This window comes from Colossoma macropomum, unplaced genomic scaffold, assembly GCF_904425465.1.
Source record: "Colossoma macropomum unplaced genomic scaffold, Colossoma_macropomum, whole genome shotgun sequence".
In the NCBI taxonomy this organism is placed as follows: domain Eukaryota; kingdom Metazoa; phylum Chordata; class Actinopteri; order Characiformes; family Serrasalmidae; genus Colossoma; species Colossoma macropomum.
The window spans coordinates 835186-861831 of record NW_023494903.1 but is presented as its reverse complement, the minus strand read 5'-3'; the positions used below and the strand labels follow the sequence as shown (position 1 = coordinate 861831).

General features: G+C 38.5%; 1 protein-coding gene across 2 annotated transcripts in view; it reads right to left on the bottom strand.

The window, feature by feature from the left end:
• Window positions 1–26646, bottom strand: part of cpt1cb (carnitine palmitoyltransferase 1Cb) — a 72197-nt gene that overhangs the window by 30572 nt on the left and 14979 nt on the right. For both annotated transcript variants that reach the window (XM_036560751.1, XM_036560750.1), the window contains exons 6-12: window positions 26055–26192; window positions 24755–24832; window positions 23822–23929; window positions 21736–21823; window positions 20400–20595; window positions 11375–11563; window positions 269–374 (exon numbers count right to left, since the gene is read on the bottom strand). In XM_036560751.1, the coding sequence (XP_036416644.1) occupies window positions 269–374; window positions 11375–11563; window positions 20400–20595; window positions 21736–21823; window positions 23822–23929; window positions 24755–24832; window positions 26055–26192 (903 nt within the window). The remainder of the gene's footprint in view (window positions 1–268; window positions 375–11374; window positions 11564–20399; window positions 20596–21735; window positions 21824–23821; window positions 23930–24754; window positions 24833–26054; window positions 26193–26646) is intronic.

Genomic DNA, 26646 nt, shown 5'->3' with positions numbered 1-26646 from the left:
GTATATATACGTATAAATATTTTTGATGGAATTTTTAAAGTTTATTGTTACTCTGATGAAACAAATCATTAATTAGAATTTCCACAGTGATGTGATCTGAATTCTGAACAAAAGGGGGTAAACGGTAAAAGTGTTCAGTAAATGGCCATGTAGTTTTCACTTTAGTGAGTGAGTGAGGTGTTGGTTTTGTTTGTATTGTTTACTATCATTTATTTGTGGTTTAATTATTTAATTATTATTTATTATTATATTTTATTTTCACTCTTACCTCCCATAAATGAGCCACTGTAGGAGCATCAGCCCAGGAGTGTTCGGCATTCAGGCCTGTTTTGCCATTCTTAAAGACCACCACAGAGAAGGACTTATCAAACCACCTGAGAGAGACGGAGAGAAATTATGAATTATTGCTGCAAAATAAACAGCTTTATACAACTGTCAGTTCCAACCACACAATCTGATTGGTTGAAAACCGCTCCATCCATGATGTTATCTGATAACAGTCACCCAAATGACTCCAGTAACACCAATGACCACAATCACTTCAGCCACCCAAATGATTCCAGTAACGCCAATGACCACAATTCATGCCAAAGACACCAATGATACAATCACTTCAGTCACCCAAATGACCAAAATCATGCCAAAGACCTCAGTTTTCCAAATGACCCCAATCATGTCAATGTCCCCTAACCACCCAAATGACCCCAATCACACCAATGACCCCCATTATACCACTGAACTCAACTGCCTCAATGACCCCAATAACCCAAATGACCCCAATTACCCAAATCACCCAAATGAGAATGAAAGCCAATGGGACTAGAGTGTGTTCTAAGAAAACCTGGTTTGATTAGGCATCATCATTTTTGTCATGCAAACACTGGACATCAGCTTTCATCTGACCTTTTCAGTAGGAAACATTGTCACTGATCATTTCACAGTAGCTACAGTAATGATATCTACAAGAGCCTGTTGTGACTCTGTCTGGTATAAACTAGTGCTTGACTGATGTGGATATTATGTGGCTGATACTGAGGCTGATTTTTAAATGACTAATACCTGAAATCAGACGATTTTTGTATTGAAAATTCAACTGTAAACTTGGCTTTAAGCCTCCAAGCTTAGTCCAGCACTCTGAGTCAAACATGAAAACTTTCCACCTTTCTGTGTTTTAAGCCACTCATGTGAATCATGCAGATTTGATTAGATGGGGGTCTCAAAAGGAGATATCTGCCAAATTTTGTACACATTGACCCTTCTAGGAATGATGTGACCGGACTCTGCTATAGGGGGTTGGCTTCTGAAGTTGTCACCTTTTTCACTGCTCCTGAGTTTTCATATCTGCTGAATGGAAAGTGTTGTCCAGGACTAGGATTAATTCCTGCACTGGAAACTCCTAAACATTTAGTTAAACTGAGGGGTACTGACTGATATGATGGTCAGTTCTGAACTGCAACACTTCTTAAACTCAAACACGCAACAGAGATTTGCAGTCATCATAATAGAAATACTGCAGCACTGGGGGCGGAGTTACCCAGAATTATTTATTGTTTTGATTTTGTTTCTTTGAAAGAATCATTCTAATATTAAAGGTTAGATTTGGATACAGTGTACATGTTTTTGTCATTTTGACCATGAAGGTGTGGTTGAATTTTCCAGTGCTGCACTACAGAAAACAAAAAACAATGGAATATCCGGAGAGAGAGAGAGAGAGAGAGAGAGAGAGAGAGAGAGAGAGAGAGAGAGAGAGAGAGAGAGAGAGAAAGATAGAGAGACAAAGAAAGACAGAGATAGAGAAAGATAGAAAGAGAAAGAGAGAGAAAGACAAAAATATATATAGATAGAAACATAGAGAGAAAGAAAGATAGAGAGAGCAAGAGAATAAAGAAGGAGAGAGAGGGAAAGAAAAGAAATATAGAGGGAAAGAAAGAAAGAAAGAGAGAGAGAGAGAGAGAGAGAGAAGAAAAATAGATAGAGAGAGGAAGATAGAAAGATAGAGAAAGAAAGAAAGAAAGATAAGGAGAGAGAGAGAAACAAATATAGAGATAGAGAGAAACAGAGATAGAGAGAGAGAGAAAGAAAGAAAGACAGAGAGAAAAAAGATAGAGATAAAGAGAGAAAGAAAGACAGAGAAATTGAGAGAGAGAAAGATAGAGAGCAAGGGAGAGCGTGAAAGAGGGACACAGAACAGACAGGAGAAAGAAAAAAGAAACAGAGAGAAAGAAAGAGAGAAAGAGAAAGAAAGATAGACAGAGAAAGATAGAGAAAGTAAGATAGAGAGAGAAACAAAGACAGAAACAGAAAAAGAGAGAAAGGAAGATAGAGATAGAGAGAGAAAGAAAGAAAGCCAGAGAAATTGAGAGAGAGAAAGATAGAGAGCAAGGGAGAGTGTGAAAGAGGGACACAGAACAGACAGAAGTGAGAAAGGAAAAAGAAAGATAGAGAGTGACAGAGAAAGAGGCAGAAAGAGATAGAAAGAATGGGGAAGAGAGAGAGAGAGCAGCACAGAACAGGGCAGATAGAAATGAGCCAAGAGAGGAAACAGAATGGAGAAAAACAGACAGAGAGAACAGAGACAAAGAGAGGAAAGAGAAAGAGAAAGAGAAAGAGATGAGCTACAGATCGCCCGAAAGAGCTGAACTATTACACAAACGACAAAATGATATTAAGCTAAAAGCAATCTGAATGACTCATATCCATTAATATACTTAACAGTCTGAGCTCCAGCTCCACTAATGGCCCTGTTTCACAGACAGACCACAGCACTGAAAGCTGGGGGGTGGGGAGGTACTGCTGAAACAATGCTCACATTCTGCTAGATTGAGCAATACTGTCTTAAACTGCAAGCCTTGACCCTTTGCGTAACTTATATGGAGACATACCAGGCTATTACTATTGATTACTATTGATTCAACAGTGAGACGGGTGAGGTCATCTTAGGAAAAGCCAATACTTTAACATCTGATTGCTGTTATGGCTTTAAGCAGACTGTTATTAATGACCTGCCTCTAATGGACTTCCTCTTTATTTACTGCAGGTGATGGTGCAGCAGACACATACAGGTTTCCTTTCGTTTACAGCTTCGCTAAAGTTCGGCCTTTTCTATCTCAGAGCGATGCAGAGAAACTTGTTCATGCATTTGTTACAAGCAGAGTTGATCCCTGTAATGATCTTCTTACTGGACTTCCTAAGAAAACAAAACATCTTTTATGATTCGTACAAAATGCATCAGCACAGATCACAACAATAACAAAACAGCAAAAAAGAGATCATATCACTCCCCTTTTAAATGAACTTCACTGGCTGCCTGTATCGTCCAGGATAGATTGTAAAGTTTTGCTACTAGTTTTTCAGGCTTTAAATGACCTTAAAGCACTGCTTACATCACAGAGTGTCTATCTGTTTATGTTCCAGCACGTGATCTTAGATCTGCAAATACTGCCCTTCTGCAAAATACAGAAAACATGGAGTGACTCTTTTAGTTATTATGCTTCTAAACTGTGGAGCTCAATTCCACCTTTTATTAGACAGTCAAGCTCAGAGCTCACTTTTAAGAAGCATCTAAAACGTCTCTCTTTAACTCAGCATAAACTCTGCGTCTCGTGGTATTTATCTTTTGATCTGTGTCATTTTCTTATATGACTATAAATTAAAACTTATAATTCTTGTATTACTGTTTAACTTTATCACCGTCTGTAAAGCACTTTGAACTGCCAGCGACATGAAAAGTGCTATATAAATAAAAATAATAATAATTATTATTATTTTGCCAAAAGATACTCTCTAATTGGTCCAAAGCCTCACATAGGCATTCAATCAAACCATTCAGTGACCCCTCATTCCCTTGAGGATGGGGGCATAGTCCTTCTGGAAGAGACCACCTCAACTTAGAATAGAGATGTTTCATCTTAGGGTAAAGATGATGAGTCAGAATAACTGATTTGTAGTGACCCTTCCTTCTAAATGGGACCCCAGCTATACCAGCAAGAAGCCCTCCACAGCATGAAAGACCACGCATACAGGCCTGTATGTACAGTGGGGTCCAAAATTTAAAGACCCTTCCGAAAAACGCTTCACATTTGCATTCCATTCTAATTTGAGGTTTTTTGAGGTTGGTACTGTCAGCATAACAGTTTGCATGAATTTGAGCATGAATTTCATGTATTTGATGTCCCCCTTTTGCTTTAGTGACACCGTGCACTCATGCTTGACTCCACAGGCATGTGCAAAAGCCTCTGGTCTGAACATGAGCTTCAGTGGAAGAGAAAAGTCTCATTTTTTGTTCAAAGGCCTTACACGGTCAGTGTCACATCTTGCTTAAATGTGAATAGTGACCTAGAAATAGGTCAGCTTTTCAAAATCCTAAACATTTCTGTTTTTATTTCCAGGTTTAAATTAAAAATATCTCAGATTTCCACTGTGGTTTCAGACTTTACATTCTCTTGGGCCTCTTCACACTGTAGAGCCAAATGGTTCCCACGGCTGCACTGTGCTGCTCTGTGCTGGTGCGGACTCGTGAGACGGCTTCTTTTCTTTTCATCAAACTAGGAAACACAGAAGAAAAACTACACAGAGGCTCAGAGACGGCCAACAGGCCGACATCTACACACCATGGGAAACACATTCCAGTGTAACAAAAATAGATGGCAATGAAAAAAGTACACTGCACACATGTTTGTTCTACGGTACTACAGTCACGTCTCTGCATTTAGCCCAGCAACCTGGTATTCACTTAGTACTGTCCTACAGCTGTGTTTTATTTCACTGTGCTAACATCAGTAGAAAGCACTAGGCTAGGCTAACCATGCTAGCTGAAGCTAGGAAAGATATTTCTCTAACTTCTTAAAAGGGAAGAGTCGACTGAAAGGCAGAAACAGCTGCCGTTTGTGAAGAGATTAAAGGGTTCAAATCACTAGCCCAGGCTGAGCAAGTGAGATGAGTCCGAGATGATGAACGATCCTAACAGAGGAATTCACAAGGAAACAACAGTGCACTGCTGGGAAAAGATGCTGCACAAGTTTAGAATGTGATAAACCTCTGCACATGTTTGTTTATCTTGATTTAAAAAAGATAGGGTTTTGTTGTTTGGGCATAACAACGCATTTAATCCCTCTACGACTTCCTCCCCAGTTCCACAACATACATCCTGGGGCACGTTCACTCTCAAAATGTTGTCCAGGTTCAACAACGTTTTGTCAAAATGGTGCAAAATTCCACGAAAGCCTTTTTTTTCTCGGTTGATTGGTGTGTCAGAGTGTTACCCAATCAGCAGCGATATGTTTATAAACCCTGCCGTATTAAAAAGGCGACACACACAATCAATACTAATAAAGTCCACCATTACCTTCTAAATCAGTGTTTTGCTATGTATTGTCCAGGCTGAACACAGCCCTGGCCAACAGTGTTCAAACAGATCATTTGAAGACGTGATTCCGATGAGACGCAAATTCCTAATGGAGGTCACAAAGTGAAAAGTAAAAGGGACGAGATGGAGGCGAGCTGTACTCAGCTAGATTAGACCATATTATGACAGAAAGCTATAAACAGGAAGTCACAGTGCGTGTTGGACATGATCCCAATGTTATAAAGAGGAGCAATTTTCAACTGAATTGAAAGACGTGCCTGCAATCAAGAAAGTAGTTATAAGCCTCGTTCCCCAGACATCCTTCTACTCGGGAAAATAAATTAAAAGCATATGAAAGTATGGAGACATGAAACATTATAAGGCTGAAGTTGGCTTCATATTCAAATTTTGCATCCGGTCGTCCAGCCGCACAGTTAGGGCAGCTACTTGGGCATTGCTTCCCCCTTCAAATTGCGCAGCAATGAACAGCCGTTCAAGCTAAAATTCAGACAGACCCTGAAATTCAGACGGCTATGACCAAACAAGGCCACGGTGCAAGCCTAGCACTAGTCATGAGCACTTCTTCTATGCTGACCAATCACAGCAAAGGTTAGGCCAGCCTTTACAGTTGTAATGGATGGGGAGATAAGTTACTGCAGTTCTTCACAGATCTACTTTTTTGCTAACAGAACTATGTTTGCTAGTTACTACCCCTTAGTCCTGTGGTGTGGGTGAGGTGCTCCTGTGGTACTGTAAGAGTATAATAGGGAAGTACAACTTTCAGACAAAGCTGATTATGGCAAATCTGGGGCATGTTGCAAAATGTTTTATATGAGCAAAGTTTGAATTTGATGCCTGCAACACACTCAAGTTGGGACAGCAAATTAAGATTGAAAAGTTTATAGTATATTCAAGTTACACTGTTTTGGAAGATTCCACAATAAGCAGGTGAATTGGTAACAGGTGAGGGTATCATGACTGGGTATAAAAGGGGCATCCAACAAAGCCTCAGTCTTTGCAAGCAAAAATGGGTTTGCGGTTCACCCTTTCTTGCCATACTTCATGAGAGAATTGTCAAACAGGTTAAAAAGAACATTTCTCAACACAAGATTGCAAAGAATTTAAGTCTTTCACCATCTATTGTACATAATATAAAAAGTGAAAAGATTCAGGGAATCTGGAGAAATCTCAGTCCGTGTTGGGCAAGGCCCAAAACCACTTGCATGACCTTCAAGCTCTCAGATGGCACTGCATGAGAAATCTTCATGCTACTGTGTTAAAATAGCCAAATGGGCTCAGGAGTACGTCGGAAAACCATTGTCACTTAACACCATCCACTGCTGCAGCAAGAAATACAACTTAAAACTCCATTATGCAAGGCGAAAGCCATACATCAATTCTATGCAGAAACGCCGCCGAGTTCTCTGGTCCCGTGCTCATCTCAGATGGTCCGAAAGACAGTGGAAAGGCCTCACTCTGTACGTGCTACAACAGAGTGGCTTCATAGGCACAGTGTGCATGTGCTTGATTGGCCTGCCTGTCTCCTATTGAAAATGTATAGCACACCATGGAGAGGAAAATAAGACAATGATGACCACAAACTGCTGAGCAGCTGAAGTCTTGTATCAAGCAAGAATGGTCAAAATTCTAATTTGCAAAACTCCAACAATTAGTATCTTCATTTCCCAAATGATTAACAAATGTACAGGGCAGGTGATCTAACACAGCGGTAAATATGCCTCTATCCCTAGTTGTCTGAGTGTGTTGCAGGCATCAAATTCTGATTTATACTTTGTTTATAATTCCTACTTTTATAAGTTTATACTTACACAATACAATTAAGTTAGTCACTGAAAACATTCTTTGTACGTTTGTCAGTTAAAAGTTCAAGAGAATTAACGAATCACAGCCTTGTTTTTATTGCATCTTACAAAATGTCCGAACTTTTTCAGAAATGGGGTTTGTACCTCAAGAAATGACCTGGTGTAATCTTGTGGTATTCGTGTGGTCTTACCATAAGAATGTTTGTGAGTTCATGCCTTCAACGTGGTGGCAGTATGAGAGAAGGCTGTGAGGGAGGACTCTGACAACTTGGGCTGGAATTCTGGGCAGCTTCTGTATCTATCTGTATCTGTATGTAGCTAGAAGGCCAGACACCCCTCATCTGTAGGAGGACTGATGTAGGACTGAGGAACAGGGAAGAGATGGGGTGGCCGTGGGGATAGTGAACGCTTCATCATGGGAACAGAAGGTGAAGTTGGTGAAGGTGAATTTATAGGGCAGGATGTGCCTCTCCCAAACTTCAGTTATAACACAACTTCAATTTCCTTACAGCATTTAAGTCCATGGTAGAACAACTTTTCATTCATCTCTTTTAAAAAAAGGTCACACTGTCAGTCACATCCTCGCTCCATCATGCCACAATGTTGTCGTCTGATCTATTTTTAGATGTGCAATTGTTTCCAGAAACAACATGATAGCAACTAATCTGAAATAAATCTACTTAAAAGGGAACGCCACAGATTTTTTGCATAGTTCAGTTCATCAGAGTGCCTTGATGTGAAATGGTTTGTTTGTAGAGAAACTTACTGAATCAGAAGTTGGGATGTTTAGAACACAACTATAGCCATTTTATTCACTCTGTACCAGCCTTATAATGCCCTGCAAGTACCTTTACATCACAATTTGATTTAAACATAAATATTTTAGGCTAAAATCATGTCTCAGAACTATGGTAAAACAATGCTTCAGGCATCAGACGGTATTCGTAACTACTTCATGTAATAACTGTGAAGTAGCCTTTAGGGCATTAAACTCTTTAGATGTCTGGTTCCTATCACAACCACTATGAACAATGAATGTTTTTACATGCACTTAATAATCCGATAACTGTAGAAAATCAGATTTTGTCAATAATCCGATCAACGTGTTTACATGCACTCGAGTAATCAGATAATGGGGATACTCCGGGATCTTCATGAGTCAGACAATAATCGAATTTCTGCTTTGCAACCAGCCAATAAACTCACAGAAGAAGAAGTGACGTAAAGGTAACACAAAACTCAGACTCCATGCCACTTGAACATACGAACATACATTAACTAGAAGATGAAGAACATTTAAACTCCTTCATTTCATCAAGCATGTTTTTGGTTACAGTGTCACTCCACAAGTCTTTTGCTGCCATCTGCCAACGCTGCTCGCTTACTTCCGGTACCGCAGTCTGTTTTCGCACATGTGCAGACTGAGAAATCCGAAAGAAATCAGAGTAAGAGTTTACATGCACTGAGAAATCTGATTACTGAGCTAAAATCCAGCCTCTTCATCGGATTTCTTAATCGGATTTCTAGACCTTACTCTAGTCTAAGAAATCAGAGTATGCCGTTTACATGAGCATTTGAATGATCAGAAAACTGTTGTCATTTTTAGGATGCATTGTTCAGCATCTGTCCAGTCCTATGTTGTCCCTTCCTAATTTTTGTTCATGGGAAAATATATAAAAGGACAAACTTCCTCATTCTAGGAATGAGACTGTTGTTTTGTCTTTCATTTTGCTGAAGAAATTACGTCAGTTAGAGTTTAAAACAGTAGTAATCACTACACTGTACGTACTGACCGCAACCAAAGCTTTTTTTGTTTAGCCACCCTGGTGCGCTGTGTAACTGAATCTGCAGAAGCACTGCAGAATCACCCTGAATATGCCCATCAGCTGGGGGGAAACACATTAGCCTGGCCACAGCAGCATATTTTGTCTTCTCAAAACAGTGGGAAACACTAAAAATGTGGGTGAAGAGTTACATTCTGCTACACATATTGTACACATGATTGTGGTCAGCGCCAGTGGAAGCTTCACCTCAGCAGGAACACTGAAAGACCACTACTGCGCAACTTTCCAACATGGGTTACGTTTCCAAGCCACCACAAAGTAAACGACAGATGAATTCTTGGGAGAAAATATTTTCAGTACAATTTGTTTTTATTATTAAGCAGCTTATTAGATGAGAAGAAAACACGTTGTAATGCAACTTGTCAACCTGTAGTGCAAATTATTGGATTGGCCTATTCATCATGAACAACTGGGACAAAGATAAACCTATAGGGCTAACTCTGGCTAATTTACAGTATTTTTTCTGTTGATTAATGAGCACTGTCCCTGTCAAATAAATAAAACACAGAAATAAAATGAATGGAAATTAAAGTTTCCATTCTTAAAGAGCAGCTGGCACTTTCATAAATAAAATGGAGATATAAGACTTTGGGTGTATATATCGCTGCTTTTGGAACAAAACCTTCTATCTCTGTTTTTGTTGTTTTTCAGTTTCTGACATAATTTGAAGAAGGCTGCTGCCCTTTACATTGTGTGTAAATTTCATTAAGAACAGACGAAACGAAATGGCCAAAATGTACTTGGAAAAAACTCCACTGACCTATACTAAAAGTAAAGTTTGTTTTTTCCTTCTTCTGTAAAGTTACCGTTTTGGAGACACAAGGTTTTGCTCTGACAGCAGTGATATGTATTACATATATGTACATATATGCCTGGATCAGGCTAATTATTATATGCAGTACTGTGCAAAAGTCAGAGACTTAATTTCCAGTCAAAACAGCCATTAAGTAAAAGTTACTTAGTTTACTGTGTCAGCAAAAAAAACGTAAAGAGATATTTAACAATAAATATATGTAGCCTCAACAACTAAATGCCATTGTATGCAGAAGATCGAAATAAGTGAGAATAAGTTAACATGTCCTCTACAGCGAACCAACTTTAATATGCTGTTTTTTCTGCAAATATTAGTGCATAGGTTCTCCTTATTTGCTGAATATTAAAAAATAAAACATAATATAAAATGTGCCCATGTCATATTTTGTGTTGTTTTCAGCATATTAAATTCAGCTAAAATAAACAGTTATTATGTAGTAAAATTAAGTGAAATGAACACAGAAGTGTGTTCTTTGTAGAGGAATAAAGGAAACAAATAAAACATGTAATTTGACGACCAACTGCATACAGCTGTACAACCACCACCAAAGCTGGAGGAATTTGGTTGCATTTCCTGCTTGTCACTGTCCAAGGAAACCCAACACATTCAGTGATGTTTAGGTCCGCATTCTTTAGCTTTAAGTGCTGTTGGGGACAGTTTTGTTTTTCTACCAGGTCTTAGATTGTTGACTGTAGATAACAGTACGTAAAAATGCAGAGTGCGTTTCAGTGAGAACGACCAGATGCAGCTGTATGTGAAAGTTTGGGCACGCCTGGTCAAATTATAGAATTTGTTGATTTCTGTCAGAGAAAAGAAGTTAACAACACCTGTACATGTAACATATTGTAAGAATATAAAACATAAAACGTTGCACGTGCATAACTTTCAGTAAGAACTCCCTTTGGCTGAAATAACAGCCTACAAATATTCTTGTAACCAGCTAACAGTCTATACATTCTTGATTTTCCACTTTTCCTTCTCAAGTCCAGAAATATTCGTAGGCCTGTCTTACATTAATAAAAGTCTGGGGACAGTATTTTATTTTGATGTGTGTTTTGGATCATTGTCTTGTGATGTGTGTTGTAATGTCCAGCCTCTTCATCTTCAGTTTCTTCACTGACTGTGACTTCCAGAACTTGTCTGGACTCTGGGGTTGTATTGTTCTCTCAAAGATGAAAGCTTTAAGTGGTGTTTTTCTAATGGGAGTCTCATTTCCTGTGTATTGTTTAATAGTTTTTGAACTCCAGTTTTAAAAACTCATGTTTTTTTCAACCTTTTATGACTTTCTCTTTCCTTACACAAGTGGATTATCTTCTATCTAACCTCTTCAGAAAATCTCCTGAAAAATGGATAACATACTTCCTGGCTGCTTTGACTGGAAATAATGTCTCTAACTTTTGTACAGTGTTAGTTGATTAAATGTGATGGACAGATGTCAACCCTGACTATTACTATGCTTTACTATTAATATATGTATGTTATTTAAAAAGACTTATTCATAAATACATCATTCAGCCTGTAAAACCCATCTGTTTTGTGTTTCTCTGACCTGTCGTAGCACCTGCCGTGCAGGAGGGCTTTAGCATAGCGGTCGAGGTTTCCCGCCGGGTCGTCCCCCTTCATGCCCTCCTCCTGGTCATCCAGGGTGACGAAGAAAGCCGCTTTCTCGATGCAGTCCAGTGAGCGCTTATTCACGCCGGAGCTGAAGTACTGCTTCCGCACACGAGCCCACGGAATCCTGCACAGACCAAAGACCACACGTTCTCACTGCACAGAAAACATAGCGTATTTCTGAAAGTTCCAGACTTTCGAAATTGCTTGGCAAGAGTGTTGTGTTTTTCTGCGCTCTAGTCTTACTAGTCTCTAGCTAATTTTTACATTTTTAATTAGTCGTGGTATATTATTCCTGGACAATACATCACACCCTCTCCCTGACCTACTGGTCAGACAGCAGAGCACCTTCAGCAACAGACTCATTCAGCTCAGCTGTAGTAAGAAGCAGTACAGGAGATAATTTGTACCAACAGCGATCACACTGTACAACACCTTGTCACTGTGCCGGGACATTACTGTATACTGAGCCACTGACAGTGCAGGCTCAGTGGGCACCAGCTGGACACTATATCTCTCTACTCTTTACTATGCACTGCCACTTTGTTTATATATCCATAAATATTGCATATTGCACTGCCACTTTATTTATACATCCATAAATGCTGCAAATTGCACTGCCACTTTGTTTACACACCCAGGCATATACAACTATTAACATATGTTATCATTTACAGTGTTTAGTCACTTGGTTCATCCACTGGATGTGACATACACCACTGCATTGTCACCTGCATTATATTTATGCAATTTTACTTATTCTCGTACTGCACATTACATTTTATGGTTGTTTTAGTATATTTTATTATATGTCTTCTTCTATTTATGCATCTGTATAATAGCGTACAGCAATACTCTTTTACTTTTTCTATCTATCTATCTATCTATCTATCTATATATCTATCTATCTCTCTGTCTGTCTGTCTCTCTATCTATCTATCTATCTATCTATCTCTCTCTCTCTGTCTGTCTGTCTGTCTGTGTGTCTGTCTGTCTGTCTGTCTGTCTGTCTGTCTACTCAAAATAAATTACTGCCACAAGCTTTTAAAGGCTATTTTTTCTTTCATTGGATCCTCGACACACATCTGGACAGGACTCAAATCGGCCTGCAATGCAAGTATCAGTATGACAGACTGCGAGTGCAACATGTTCTCTGTCACTACTGACAGCAGTGTTACTAACTTCAAGTTTCTTGCTTGACAAAGAAGATCATACAGTTAGGGGTAGGAACAGGTATCGAGAACCAGTACTAAATTGGTACCGGTTCCTCGCCACATAGGTTCCACCCAACTGAGACTTTTTTCCCTGAATCAAACAAATTTCCACAAAATCTCAAAGTTTGTTCTACTAATTTAATCAATATCAGTCTAGTTTAACCAGATCATAATGGCAGCACATTTGGTCTAAAACTAGGACTGTCTAACATGAGATCTAAGGCTGTCATTGTAAATGAAATCTATGCTGATCACGATTTTGATGCTCTCTGCATCACAGAAACGAGGATTAGACCTGATGTATACTTTGCTCTAAACAAATCCACTCCACAGACAACAGCTATGTACACAGCCTTTGTTTAAATGGCCGAGGTGGAGGCAGAGCAAACGTTCATACAAATACTTTAGGCATCAGAAAGCAGACTTAAAATTTTTTTGAAATTTTGATTTTTTTTATTTTTTTTTCTTAATATGAGTGATTGAGCTTCAATAAGAAATCATTTTCACTAATTACAATCTACTATTTATTTGAAGTACTTACAGAACTGTGCTGACCATCTATCAAGTTTAGTAATTCTTTCAAAGAAAGTAATAACTGTCAGAGATTTCAACACTCACACTGACAAACCACAGGGTCCACTAAATAAGGCACTTATATCTATCTTAGACTCTGCTGGTTTCACTCAAAATATAACAGAGCTCACTCAGTATTCCAACAACACTCTTGACTTAATTTTGACCCCTGGTGTAAACTTAGATCATTCTTATCATCAGATCAATCTGCTTTAGTCATAACCTACGTTCAGCCCATGATATCGCGCCAAGCGTAATATAACATCCTCCACAACTAATGGCTTCTTTAAAAACCTCCAGATCTACCAGCTTCTATCAGCTGTCCGTCTGAACACACTGAATTAGACATTATGACCAAACGCTTCTTTAGTTAATGTGGCTGCACTGAGAAATAAAAGAACAAAGCAGAAAAAGCTCCATGGTGCAGTGATCATACTCCAGCTTTAAAACTGACTGCCAGACAACTAGGGTGTAAATGGCACCTGAGTAAACTAGAAGTATTCCGGTCTGCCTGGAAGGAGCCTTAAAGCCTACAGAAGAGCACTTACTGCAGCGCAGTCAACCCATCTCTCCTCTCTGATTGAAAATAATAAGAATAATCCTAGATCACAATTTAGGACAATCCTAACAATTAACTACAAACCAAACAGCTGCTGAATTCTACATCCAATAATTGGACTTTCAAGACAAGGTTCACATCATCAGATGCTTCTTGTGAGGAGCAAACTCAAAATGTTTAAGAGGTTTTTACAAGTCAAAGCAGCTCTAACCCACACCTTCAATCTCGTTTCATTAACTGGACTCCAGATTTGCTAACTCCTGACTCCCATTAGCTTTTGTTAAAGCCATTAGCCAGGGGAGATACCATCAGCCTACAGCAGCGATGATTTCATGATTTTTTTCAATAATAAAACTAAAACTTCCAGGCAAAAAATTCAAGATGCAGTTTTGAACCTGCTGCTCTACAAAGCCAATGCAGATCTCCAGTACAGTGTAACTACTGCAGAGAGGCTGGAATTCTATACCTTACTTCAACAAATAGAGCTGGTTAAAATGATTTTCTTCACAAAAACTTCTATTTACATATTAGACCCAATTCCCACAAGTTTACTCAAGGGAATTTTTACCAGAAATAAACAAGCCTTTCTTAGCTTTAGCCTTGGCTATATGCCAAAATCACTTAAATTTGCAGTAACCTCTGACTAAGAAACCTAATCTAGATCCCTGCTATCAAGTTAAAGATATGTCTCAACTATTCCCTTTTAGAGGGATTTTGGAGAAAACTGTGGCACAACAAATTTGCACAGGAATCACATGCATGAAAAATTTCAGTCTAGATTTAGGCCTCAGCATAGTAAAGAGACTACTCACTAGTGAAGATTGTAAATGATCTCTTATCATTTTCTGACCAAGGAAATATATCTTTACTTTTTCCACTTAATCTCAGTGCAGCATCTGACACGACAGACCAAGCTAGCGTACTAAACAGGCTAAAAAACCCTGTAGGAGTAACACAAATAGCTCCTGGTTCAGATTTAACCTTAATGATCAGTATCAGTGCATCATCTGTTCGAACAAAAGTATGGTGTTCCACAAGGCTCTGTTTTAGGACCTCTGTTATTTACAGTTTATATGCTACCACTGGGTACTGTTATCAGTAAACAAGGCATCAGTTTCTACTGTTACGCTGATGACACACAATTGCATATATCAACCAAACCAGATGCTTCTCAAAGAAATCTGCAGGGATATTTTTCCACACCTCCGAAGTTCAGTCTTAGAAGCTGGTTGCATTTTCTGCTTCTCACAATACAAGTAATCCCAAACATGGTTAATAATGTTTAGGTCTGCATTTTTTATGTTCAATGATGTTTATCTGATGGAGACAGTTTTGCTTTTCTACCAGGTCTTACATGGTTGTCAGGAGTCTCATTCTTATAGATAACAGTATATATAAACACAGAGTGCCTTTCAGAGAGAAGGACCAGTTGTACGCAAAGGTTTGTGCATCCCTGGTCAAATTATAGAATGTGTTGATTTTTTGTAAGTGAAAAGAACTTAATATCATCTGTACTATTTAACATATTGTAGAAAAACAAAGCATAAAATGTGGCATGAACTTTCAGTCAGTACTTAAGAACCATCTCAGTGAGTTTAAGGTGGACCAGGAAAATTCGAACAAGAACGTTCTCATTCACTAGCTTCTTGTTTAAATTTTCTCATTCCACCTTAAATGGTGCCTGAGGTGCCAGAATAACTGCTGCACCGCTTAAGGTAGAACAGAAAAATTCAAACAAGAAGCTGGCGAATGAGTAACTGACTTAAGCTTCGCGACTTTTTAGTGTTTGACAGCTTCTTCTTGGAGATTAAATGTATCAGGAAACCAGAAAATGCAAATATTATTATTAATAAAGATTATCTTTAAATTATCGACATTCGCCTTAAATCTTTCTCTTTGCCTTTTCGTTAGCTACTAGCTAGGTGAGATTGTTGTCTGCATTGCTATGATGACCAGTAGTCTGCACACCCGCTTTCAGGGTCACAGTGTGAATTAGCAGTTCTACATTAACTCCAGTGTTTAAGATCATTTATTGTTAAAACTGTGTTGAACGATCAGCAGAGAGAAGGGTTGAGGGACACACTGGTTAGATTTCTACTGTGAAGCCTGAGACGTTTCCACCACATCATTTGAAAGTCACTCAATAACTCCAAGATTTAGAAATCTGTTTCTGAGAAAACCAAGAGATGCTGTGCCATGTGTGACTCAGTAGTAGGTGTGGACAATTACACTGTTCTCTGAACAGGCTGCTGAGGCCATCTTGAATGTGCACGCATGAGCACTAAAGAGGCCTTTGTGTCCCAGTGCTAGGAAGATCTCTGTCACTTTATCTGCAGCCTTTACTTTGAGACACGTCTGCTGTCATGTTTTCCAGTAGCTCAGCACATCCACAGTGGCTGGGTCAAGTATAACGTTTCCTAACTGTGGTCAGGTTGAAACCTGCTCCACTGACATATACAGTGGAGCTGCAAGATCGTTATCATCATATGAGTTTCCACGATAAGTTGTTGAAAAAATATTTTTTTCAGATTTACCGCTACTTTCGACTTAAACAAATTACACATAAAACTCGAAAGACATGTGTAGGTTCACTGGTGGTTTCGTAAAGTAAAAAACAATATAAAAAACAAAAAAAATTGAATAGCAGTGCATCCTGACCCCTGGCTCCGATCACCACCACTGTAAAGAAATCAGTAAGGCTCTCTACAATGAACCATTTCACACCAAACCACTCTGAATGACTTTTACATCTCAACAGTCAAATTTAGAAAATTTTAAAAATGAGTGGAATTCCCCTTTGAGCAACTGAGACAAACTGTAGTGGAAATGTATTTCAGATAGTGGATGTGTTGGAAAGAGACTCGCTGCACCATCTAGTGGCAGTATGAGTGAAGTGCAGCAGCTGGAGTGAACACTACTGTTCACAAGTTTGGAAATACTGTTTTCCGTTTGTTGAAGATACATACATAGAATGTATAGAATGATGTATAGAATGATTCCATTATAATGCTTCTGCTCTACAACTTCATAGTTTTCAAATAATTAGTAGCAAAGTGGTAAAACACAAAGAAAAGTATGGCGTTCCACAAGGCTCTGTTTTAGGATCTCTATTATTCAGTTTATATGCTACAACTGGCTACTGTTATTGGTAAACATGGCATCAGTTTCCACTGTTACACTGATGACACAATTGCACATATCGGCCAAACTAGATGATAAAAACTGCAGTGGAAATGTATGTCAGATAGTGGATGTGTTGGAAAGAGATTCTGCTGCACCATCTAGTGGCAGTATGAGTGAAGTTTAGCAGCTGGAGTGAACACTGTAATAGGAAGTCAGTTTGTTAAAGATACATATAGAGAGTGATTCCATAATGATGCTTCTGCTCTACAACTTCATAGTTTTCAACTAATTAATAGAAAAGTGGTAAAAAAACGAAGAAATATTAGATGCGTCCTGAACAGAGCTGTAGATGATTCAGTAACAACAGAGAAAGCTGCAGAACACTGAAAATGATACTAAATAACATTTAACATTCACAATGACTCATAATCAAATCAAAACATTTTCAAATACATTCTAGTGTCTACTTCAGTCTGCACTGTATAAGTTATTACAGTATTAATGAGAAAAGTGATTCCAAATGTTTGAACAGTACAGTGGGGCCTTCTTTAACCAATTAAAATCATGTGTAAGTAATATGTAAAGAGCCAGAAGAACTGGATCAGTGTTTATTCTCTACTTGGGGAAGCTCTAGTTCTCTTTATAAAAGTGCTCCTATTTGCACGGGGTTCTTGTTTTGCAGCACTCAGCTCACACAGATGTCCGGCAATGCTGTGGAATCAGCAGGTAGCAGCGTAAGGGCATGAGCGAGAATGAGGGGAGGGCGACATGACTGACATTATGACATCATGATATTTATAACTCACTTTCATGACACACAGTAACTATGACAACGAATAAGGTAAATACAGTCGTGTGCAAAAGTTTGTGCACCCCAGTCATTCTATTGCTTTTGTTTTGCACATTTTAACACACACTTACTGTTTATTTGCTGATTTGAACACATTGGGTAAAAAAATCAAAAATAAAATGTGTGTAAAAATTACAGCGCATTTTACATTTTTTCCTGCCCACAATTACGTTAAACTCAGCAAATAAATAGGGGCTGTCACGATCATTAACTGCTGGCTAACGGTCACACAAAAACTTGAGATTAATGATTTAATTTTCTGTTAAAATACAAGCCTAAAATGACCAAACTGAATGATTAGCTGCCTTATTTGCCAGCTTTGTTTACTTAATAGCTAACACTGCTTGTACTGGTTAATCAATAGTGCACGCACACTAGTTGTGATAAAGGTTTCGTAAAAGTTACACTTTTCATCAGAGTAATATAAGACAATATAAGCACTCACTCTGCCAGCACACATGCTAAAAACATTAGAATTGGCTACATAACTAATAGACAAACACACAGCGCTGCCCTCAAAACACCTCAGAGCACCAATTTAGAAGTCAGACCTTTTTTGATTTCTTATGTTATCCATGATGTCTCAATGAATGAATTTGCTCTTTATTTACATTTATTTGCCTCTGCCCACCACACTCGCACTTTTTATGGAGAAACAGGTTCTGTTCTGATTGATATATTGTTGCTTAAACCAGTCAAAACGCCAAAGAACAGTGGCAAGGTGCTCTCTGGCAAATGTCAGGCATGCAGCGATGTTTCTAGAGAGCAGCGCCTTCCTCTGCAGTGTCCTGCCATGGACACTATACCTGCTCATATGGTAGATTCATGAACACAGATGCTAACCAGTTCCAATTTGAGTGCTTTTTTACTTCATTGAGGCACCCGCATCTAGATACAGCAGACACAGCACTAAATCATCTCCATTTATAGACAGTTTGTCTGACTGTAACTGATAAATACCTAAACTCTGAAATCACTTTGTACATTATGTATCGCATTATTTATCAAGCTCCAACGTTTGGCATAGAATGAAAGCTTAGAATCTGCACTTTCCACACAATTTCTCCTCTTGTTTCAGTTTCAGTGTAAGAACTAATTCATACAAAATCACTAGTGATGCACTAGAAATGAAAACCGAAACCATAATTCAGGACACACTGGGAGAAAAACTAAAACTGAAAACTAAAATACTAAATAAACTTACTAAAATGATCACAGTTTGTAGGCCGCAGACTGTACTAAGAAATCCAGCGTCCTCAGCAACAGAGAATGGTTGATCATCCAAGGCAATTAATTTTATAATTTTTTTCTTATTCTGTACACTTTGGCTGTTATTTATGCTTTTTTGTCATTTCAAAAACTGAGACCCAATCCCATTTCACCCCTCGCCCCTATCACTTAGCCCTTAGCCCTCCATTTTGTGCGTTTACGCTTAGGGGTAGGGTGTCCTGATTTGTGTTGAGATAGAGGGGTAGGGCAAAGTGTTGGGGCTACATGACCCTCCAATTAGAGGTTTTTCAGAGTCACACTTCAAACAGAGTGATATGAGACAAAAAAAAAGAAAAAACGGCAAGATGGCTGCTCAAGTGATAAAAGAAACCCACAAATATGAGAATTTCTCTGTTAAAAATTACAGTTACCAGTGTATTCCCTTAGTTTAACGTCTTTTCAATGTACTATGGTCCTTTTCTTCATAACAAGCATAAAAATCGCTGGTAGTATGCTGATGTCTCAGTAGCTTGCTAAATTTCCTGTTCCACCTTAAATAGTTCAGAAGTTCTGATGCCTGAAGTTCTGGAATGTAATTGCTGCACCATTTAAGGTGGAACAGGAAAATTCGAACAAGAAGCTGGTGAATATCTGACTTCAGCTTCACATCACTGAAGAATTAGGGGTGGGTAATAATAAATAATTACCCCCTCTCTTTGAAGGCATATGATGCCCTAAATGTAACTAAAAGTAACAGTGAGGTTGCTGAACTTTACCCTCCTCTGCTGTCACTGCAGACTGGCAGGGTCACCTACAGAGCAGTACTAGTAGCTGTTAATGAATTAATGTTCTTTTTATTTGAGGGTTTATTTCATAGAGGAAGATTTCAACCACTACTCATTGTAACTTAGTTCCAAGGGGCAAGGCGACGCTTGAAAACAAGGGTAGGGGTAAAAATAGCCTAAGGCTATCAAAGCTGGAGAAGTTCTTGGGTGTTCTAGCTTTTCTTGGTGCTCAGCATAAATAGAGATTATAAATCGCTTGTCATTTTCACCGTTTTAATGTTTCCTGCGCTGACAATGCCGAAAAACAAAAGAAACAAACAGCATTTAAATCACTATTTGCCTTTTTCATTACTATTACATTTATAGGTAAAGTCACTTCAATGTAGTCCTTTTTATTCCTTTTGTGGTCAAAATTTTCAGCTTTTTTTTCTTTTTTAGCTGAAAAATGACCATTTTTGACCAATTTTTTTGACCAATTTTGGCTGAAATGTTGGTGCGTTCCTCACAATGATATCATGCTTTTGTCAGCATCGGCAATGACTGTGACCTCTAAGGGTGAAAGTAAAATACCAATGGGGTGAAAGGAAAACCGGACATTTGATCATCAACAATACAGCAGGGCAAGTACACAATCACAGTGCATGTCTGACCTGTTTCCTGCAGTCAGCGCCCCCAGTTTCTCCTCTCCCGGCTGAGGCGGTGAGGGGTCATCCAGGATCCTCTGGATCTGGTACTGGATCTCTCTGGGAGAGAGGAGGCGTCCAGCGCGGTAAACCCACAGTCTGTAATAGCGCCCCCTGTGGTACACAGCCACAAACTCGCTGTCCTGCCAGTGCTGCAGCGTATCTGACCCAGAGAGAAGAAGAAAAGTTCAGCGACAAATCAAATTCAGCCTATCCGCTTACCCCAAACATAGCTGATTACCCAAGACATGTTCGGTTGCTTAGTTTTGCACTAGGGGATATGCAGCTAAAGCGGCTAACAGTAATGTAAGCTTATGCACACCAATTAGCATCACGCTAAATCAATGCACAATGCGGTCTCAAACTGTATGGAGTTGCTAAGTAACCTCTAAAAGACTGACACTGTAAAAATGGACAAAAGTACAGACATAATTCAGGCTTCAACTTGGCTACTACTACTGTTGCTCACGATCCAATGTTTTTTTTGTCCAATGCTACGCATATTAGTATGCTGTACAGTGTTCTTTACTTGTTATATTAGCCTTATAGCTTCAGTACAAAAACAAAGAACCAACCAAACCTGCCTTGCGTGACTGATTGCATTTGGTGTCCCACAAGGCTCTGTTTTAGGGCCACTTTAGCAGCTCATTGCAACTAAAAGCTAGTCGAAGAGTTTGGTGTAACCCTGTATGCTAGTTTATCCTTGGATGCCCATTTCAGTGATGTCTATAAAACTGCACTACTTGAGAAACATACACAAAAAAAAAACATGTTGACCCCACAAGATGCTAACAGATTAGTTCATGCTTTCATAACTACAGAAATTACACCACTGTAATGTGTTTCAGGCTGGTTGCCCTGCTGTCTCTCTAAATCAGCACCAACCAGTTCAGAACACAGCAGCTCAGGGAAAGAAAGCCTATATATGTATATTATGCCAGTTTGTTCCGTTTGCATTGAATTTTCACATTGAAATCAAGGTCTTGCTTATGATATTTAAAGTTCTTAATGGCTCAGTTGGTGGAAAATCATTTTCTTATAGATCTCCTAAACTCTGGAACAGCATTCAATGCAAGTTTGATAAGCGCCTAAAAATTCAGACAAAAAAGAAACTGTTTAGGCTTGAATTTGTCTAAAAGTACTATGACCTTTTTCTGCTGTAACTGTGCTGTTATTTTCATTTCAATGTTCTAATGTTCTACTTAGACTCCTGTAAGGTGATGTTTTGCAAAACTATTGCTTTAAGAAGTGTAAAGGTTCAAGCTGTGAGCTAATGAAGTGTTTATTTATGTGTTTGTGTCACCTGTCTCCTCTCCAGGAGCCCGTGTGGTGTTGAACATCCGCTCACACTGGGCTGCACACAGCGGAATAACAGTACCAGGAATACGACTCTATGAGAGTCAAAGAGAAAAAAACATAGCAATGAACAACAGGCTATTTATGAAACATAATGTAATTGACAAATCATATTTTACACAGAATTAGTTGTTATCCATATTGTCAGTGACTCAGACCAAAGAGGCTGGAGCTGTTTAAAGTAATGATATATTTCCAGAAGAAAAACAGGCATTAGGCCAGATTCATACACAGAACAGAGTAACAACTCAAATAAAGAGTAAAGAAACAAAGACAGATATAAAAGACAGAAATATGGATAGAGGGGAAAAAAATAACCGCTGGAAAGATTATTCAAAGACAATAAAAATGCTACAAACGTGTAATGTAAATGTAAATAATGTTGCAGATAACTTTTTATCATCAATGTAACCAAAATAGGAGCTGCTGATTGCAATATGGCAAAAACATCATAACACGATACTTAGAAATGTGTATCACAATATTTTGACAGATAAAATGTGTCACATTTAAAATCTGCCATCAAAACGTCTGACATTTCACAGACTGGACTGCACTAAATACAACTAAACAGGACTAATTATCCTCTCATTGTAACACACAGTTGGTCAGTGTTTTCTAAGTACTGACCATGTCCACAATATACACAGAAAAGCCCATTGATATTGATAATGATAGATATAATCAGCTTTGCTTTTGAATTGCTTTGTGAAACTGTCTAGTTCAGGGGTCGGGAACATCTCTGGAGCCCCATGTGGCTCTTTTACTGCCCTGTTGCAGCTCCACAGCTGAATTAGATTTGTAGGTAAAAATAAAATAATCCTCCTTTACAGTAAAATAAAGCTCTGCTGATCGTTCAACACAGTTTAATAATAAATGGTCTTAAACACTGGAGTTAATGTAGAACTGCTAATTCACCCTTTAACCCTGAGGGTTGGTGCGCAGACTGCTAGTCACCACAGCAACACAGACAACAGTCTCGCCCAGCTAGTAGCTAACGAAAAGGCAAAGAGAAAGATTTAAGACGAACATCGATAATTTGGAGATGAATGGACTTGTTTGCATTCATAATCATTCCAGCTGGTTTTCTGATACGTTTAATCTGCAACGAGAAACTGTCAAACACTAAAAAGTCACGAAGATGAAGTCAGTTTCTCATTCGAATTGTCCCGTTCCACTTTAAATGACACAGCAGTTACATTCTGGCGCCTCAGGCACCATTTAAGGTAGAATGGGAAAATGCAAACAAGAAGCTGGCGAATGAGAAGCGACTTCAGCCTTGTAAAAAGTCAAACATTGTGAGACATTTTACAAGAAACTATTCTACTTCTGAGGAAAAGGCTATAGCTGAGCTAAAGCTTAAAGCAGAGCAAAGTAAGTCTGCGTTTTCATTTATATTATATTTTTTAGCCTATACTAGTACATTAGCACATGCTGAGACATATTTACAGCCAAGATGGTAAAATGTACATAAAATGTTGTGGCTCCCAAGGTGATTTGATTTTTTTTGAAAGGACAAAATGATTCTTATCATTTTCAGAGAAATAAGTTCCATGCAACTCAACATGCAACTAGTTGTGTGAAAGTTTCACAGTGTAAAGTCAACCTTAGTTGTGAGCAAAAAACATCAGACTGCAATCAAAGATTATAGGAAAACAAGAATTTGGTCTTTTAAATCGTGTGGCATAGCAAACTGTGCTTCATATGACCAGCGACAGGAACAGTTTTGATTTAGGACGCCTTTAAAGGCTGAGAGTAGAGCAGTGCAGCGAGTGAAGGAAGCTTCTAAAGACTCTTTAGTGTCCAGCTACACATTATGCGTTAAGCCCTCGCCCTTCCAGCTCTACCAGATCATATGAACGTGATCATGTGCTGACATGTTTGCCCTGACGGTGACATGCCTGAGCTGAGATAACATACCATTACATACCAAACAACACAGTTACCAGTGACTACATGAGCTAAAGCAGGCATGTTTGTTTCCACTGACTCTGTTGTCTGTGGCCACATTCGTAAAGAAGAGCGGGACGTACAGGTTTGAGCTCCTCGCGGTTGACCTTGCGGCGGTACAGCAGCAGGGCAGTGATGGTGTTTCCGGCTCGCGCTGCCTGATTGGCTGTCGGGGTCACATACAGGAAGTCCTATACACAAACAGACAAGGTAGCAAAGACAGACAAATTAAGCCACTCTAAAGGGGTAACATTTCACAGTGGTGGTGATGGGAACCAGGGGTCACAACGCCTACAACACAAATGTAGACATTTTATTTCTTATTCTAAACCAGCAGTGAACCTACACTTGTCTACTGAATGTTTATATGGAATGTAAATGAGAGTAAAAGAGTGGTAAATATGAAAAATTACAGTTTCTTTGAGGACAATTTTGTCTTATAACTTCCTGCGTGAACGTGTCCACCATGAAAGAATAAAAAAAAAACAAAAAAACATTTCCATCTAAAATCTAATCTCAAAGTTATTGTAAAACAGTGTGTCAAGCGTCAGGCAGTGCATTCATAACCATTTCATATAATAACTTTCTGCGAGGGAGCTTTTAGAGACATTAAACTATTCAGACGTCTGGTTCCTATCACCACCACTGTGAATAATTCTGACTCGGTACGTTTCTCTGGAACGGAGCATTTCACACCAAACCACTCTGAATGACTGATTCTGTCTTAACCATTCAATTATGCAGAACAAAAACAGGAAAATCCCTTTGTTTAAGATCCAAAACCAGAAAGAAAGAAAGAAAGAAAGAAAGAGGGAGGGGAAACAAAAGAGAGTGAAAGCAAAAGAAAGTGAGAAGAAGATAAAGAGATAAAGAAAAAGAAAGAGAGAGAGCAAGAAACAAAGAAGGAGAGAAAGAAACAAAGACAGGGAGAGAGAGAGAGAGAGTGAAAGAAAGAGAGCGAGAGAGGTATGTGCTGTTCAAACAATACAGTAGTATAACACTGTAGATAAGAGTACCATTCCATAGTAGTTGCTGTTGACCATGATGGGACTCCGCCCCCGCAGGTAAACATACTCCTCCCACCAGTCACTCACCTGGAGACAAAAGATCACCAATCTCAGAGTTTTACATTCTACTTGAATCCACCTCTCAAGACTTTACGGACTTGTTACATAATGTAAAATAAAAAACCATTAAGGATATTAAATTATACACAATGCTTTATTATTAGAGTGCAAAATAAACAAATCCACAACATACATATAAACACTGTGATGAGAACAAATCATTATCATTTCTTTTACACAGTTTGAAAACACCAGCTGCCCTTTACATTTGCAGAGCGTTTCATAATAAAAAGACAGAAACAGAACAGAAATTTTGAAAAGTGTATTCCTCACTTTTTTTATTTAAGTTTCAGGTTCATTGGGTTGCACAGGTTTTGTGTAAGTTTATACTTACGTTTGTAAAGTCTAGACTAAATTCTTAGTTAATACTAGTTAGTTTCAATCTATATATACAGAAGTGTGTGTTTAGCTTCACATTCAGGGTTAAAACCAGACCGATGATTAGAGTTGTAAGTAAAATCATAGCATACAGCATTAAGTGTTTTTAGCTTATACTCTCACAAATAAAGGGGTGGAACCTCCGCATCTCAGTACCTTTAGTCAGGGAACATAAATGTGCCATAATCCATTGAAATTATATTTTCTAAGTTGTACTGACTCCACACCCCGTCTCGTCTCCAGGCTTTTTGTTTTATTGTTCTGTTTTAAAACATTAGGTTATTAAGGTACAAATATGTATTTTAACCTGGAAAAAAAACATTTTTAAGGTTCACAATTGGATTGTGATTGTTGTACCTTTGAGGGAACATTTACATTGTTTGTACCTTGCTGAATGAAAAATGTACCTGCACAGAACCTTTATTTTTAACAGTAAACTATAAAAGTCATTAATGCGTAAACTTGAACTAAGTAAATTCTTACTTTTTCTAATTAGTCAATGTATATATATATATATATATATATATATATATATATATATATATATATATAATATATATATATATTTTAACCCATTTTTCTCCTCAATTTCAGTTGTGTTCAATTCTTACTGATCTTGTCTGTTTTAAGGAACCTTACCCAGAATGCCCGACATGTAGGTTTATATAGGCAACATCTACAGTGAAGGTTATGTTAACCCTGGAAGATGTGTAACTCATGTTCACTTTCACAGAATATCAACAAAACAGCACCAGGGGCGCCTGAATGTTTGCACATGACTGTCAAAAGGTGTGTGGTCATGAATACATACGTAATTAGTTGCCCACAGGGCTTTGAGTTTGAGGTATCTCTGAAGGCGATTTCCCAGAGTCCTTTCAAAATCAGCAGCCAATCTGCTCACACGCTCGAAATCAGCAGGACTCCGCAGTGGACGGACCGACTCCAGAAACTGACAGAGAGACGCAAACACAGAGACAGTGGCTGTTAGAATATATCAGTGACCATTCGAAGCAAAATCAAATATACACTAATGTTCTCTTTGCCCCAACGGTAGTTAATCATGCATGCTTTAATCATTACACACTTGTGGCAGGTTAAAGGAGTTTTCCACTGATTTTCTGTTAGCTGGGTAATGTTTCTGCAGCTGTGAGTGTCGACTAAAGAACATTTCTCTGTTTAGTATTTTAGGTTTTGGGCGAATTAAGGTTGTGGGTTAATGTTTACCTAGATTGAGGGTCGGCAACTTGCGGCTCTTTTACTGCCCTGTTGTGGCTCCACAGCAGAATTAGATTTGTAGGTAAAAATAAAATAATCCTCCTTTGCAGTAAAATAATTTAAACACTAAATGGTCTTAAACGCTGAAGTTAATGTAGCCTATAACTGCTAATTCACCCTTTAACCCT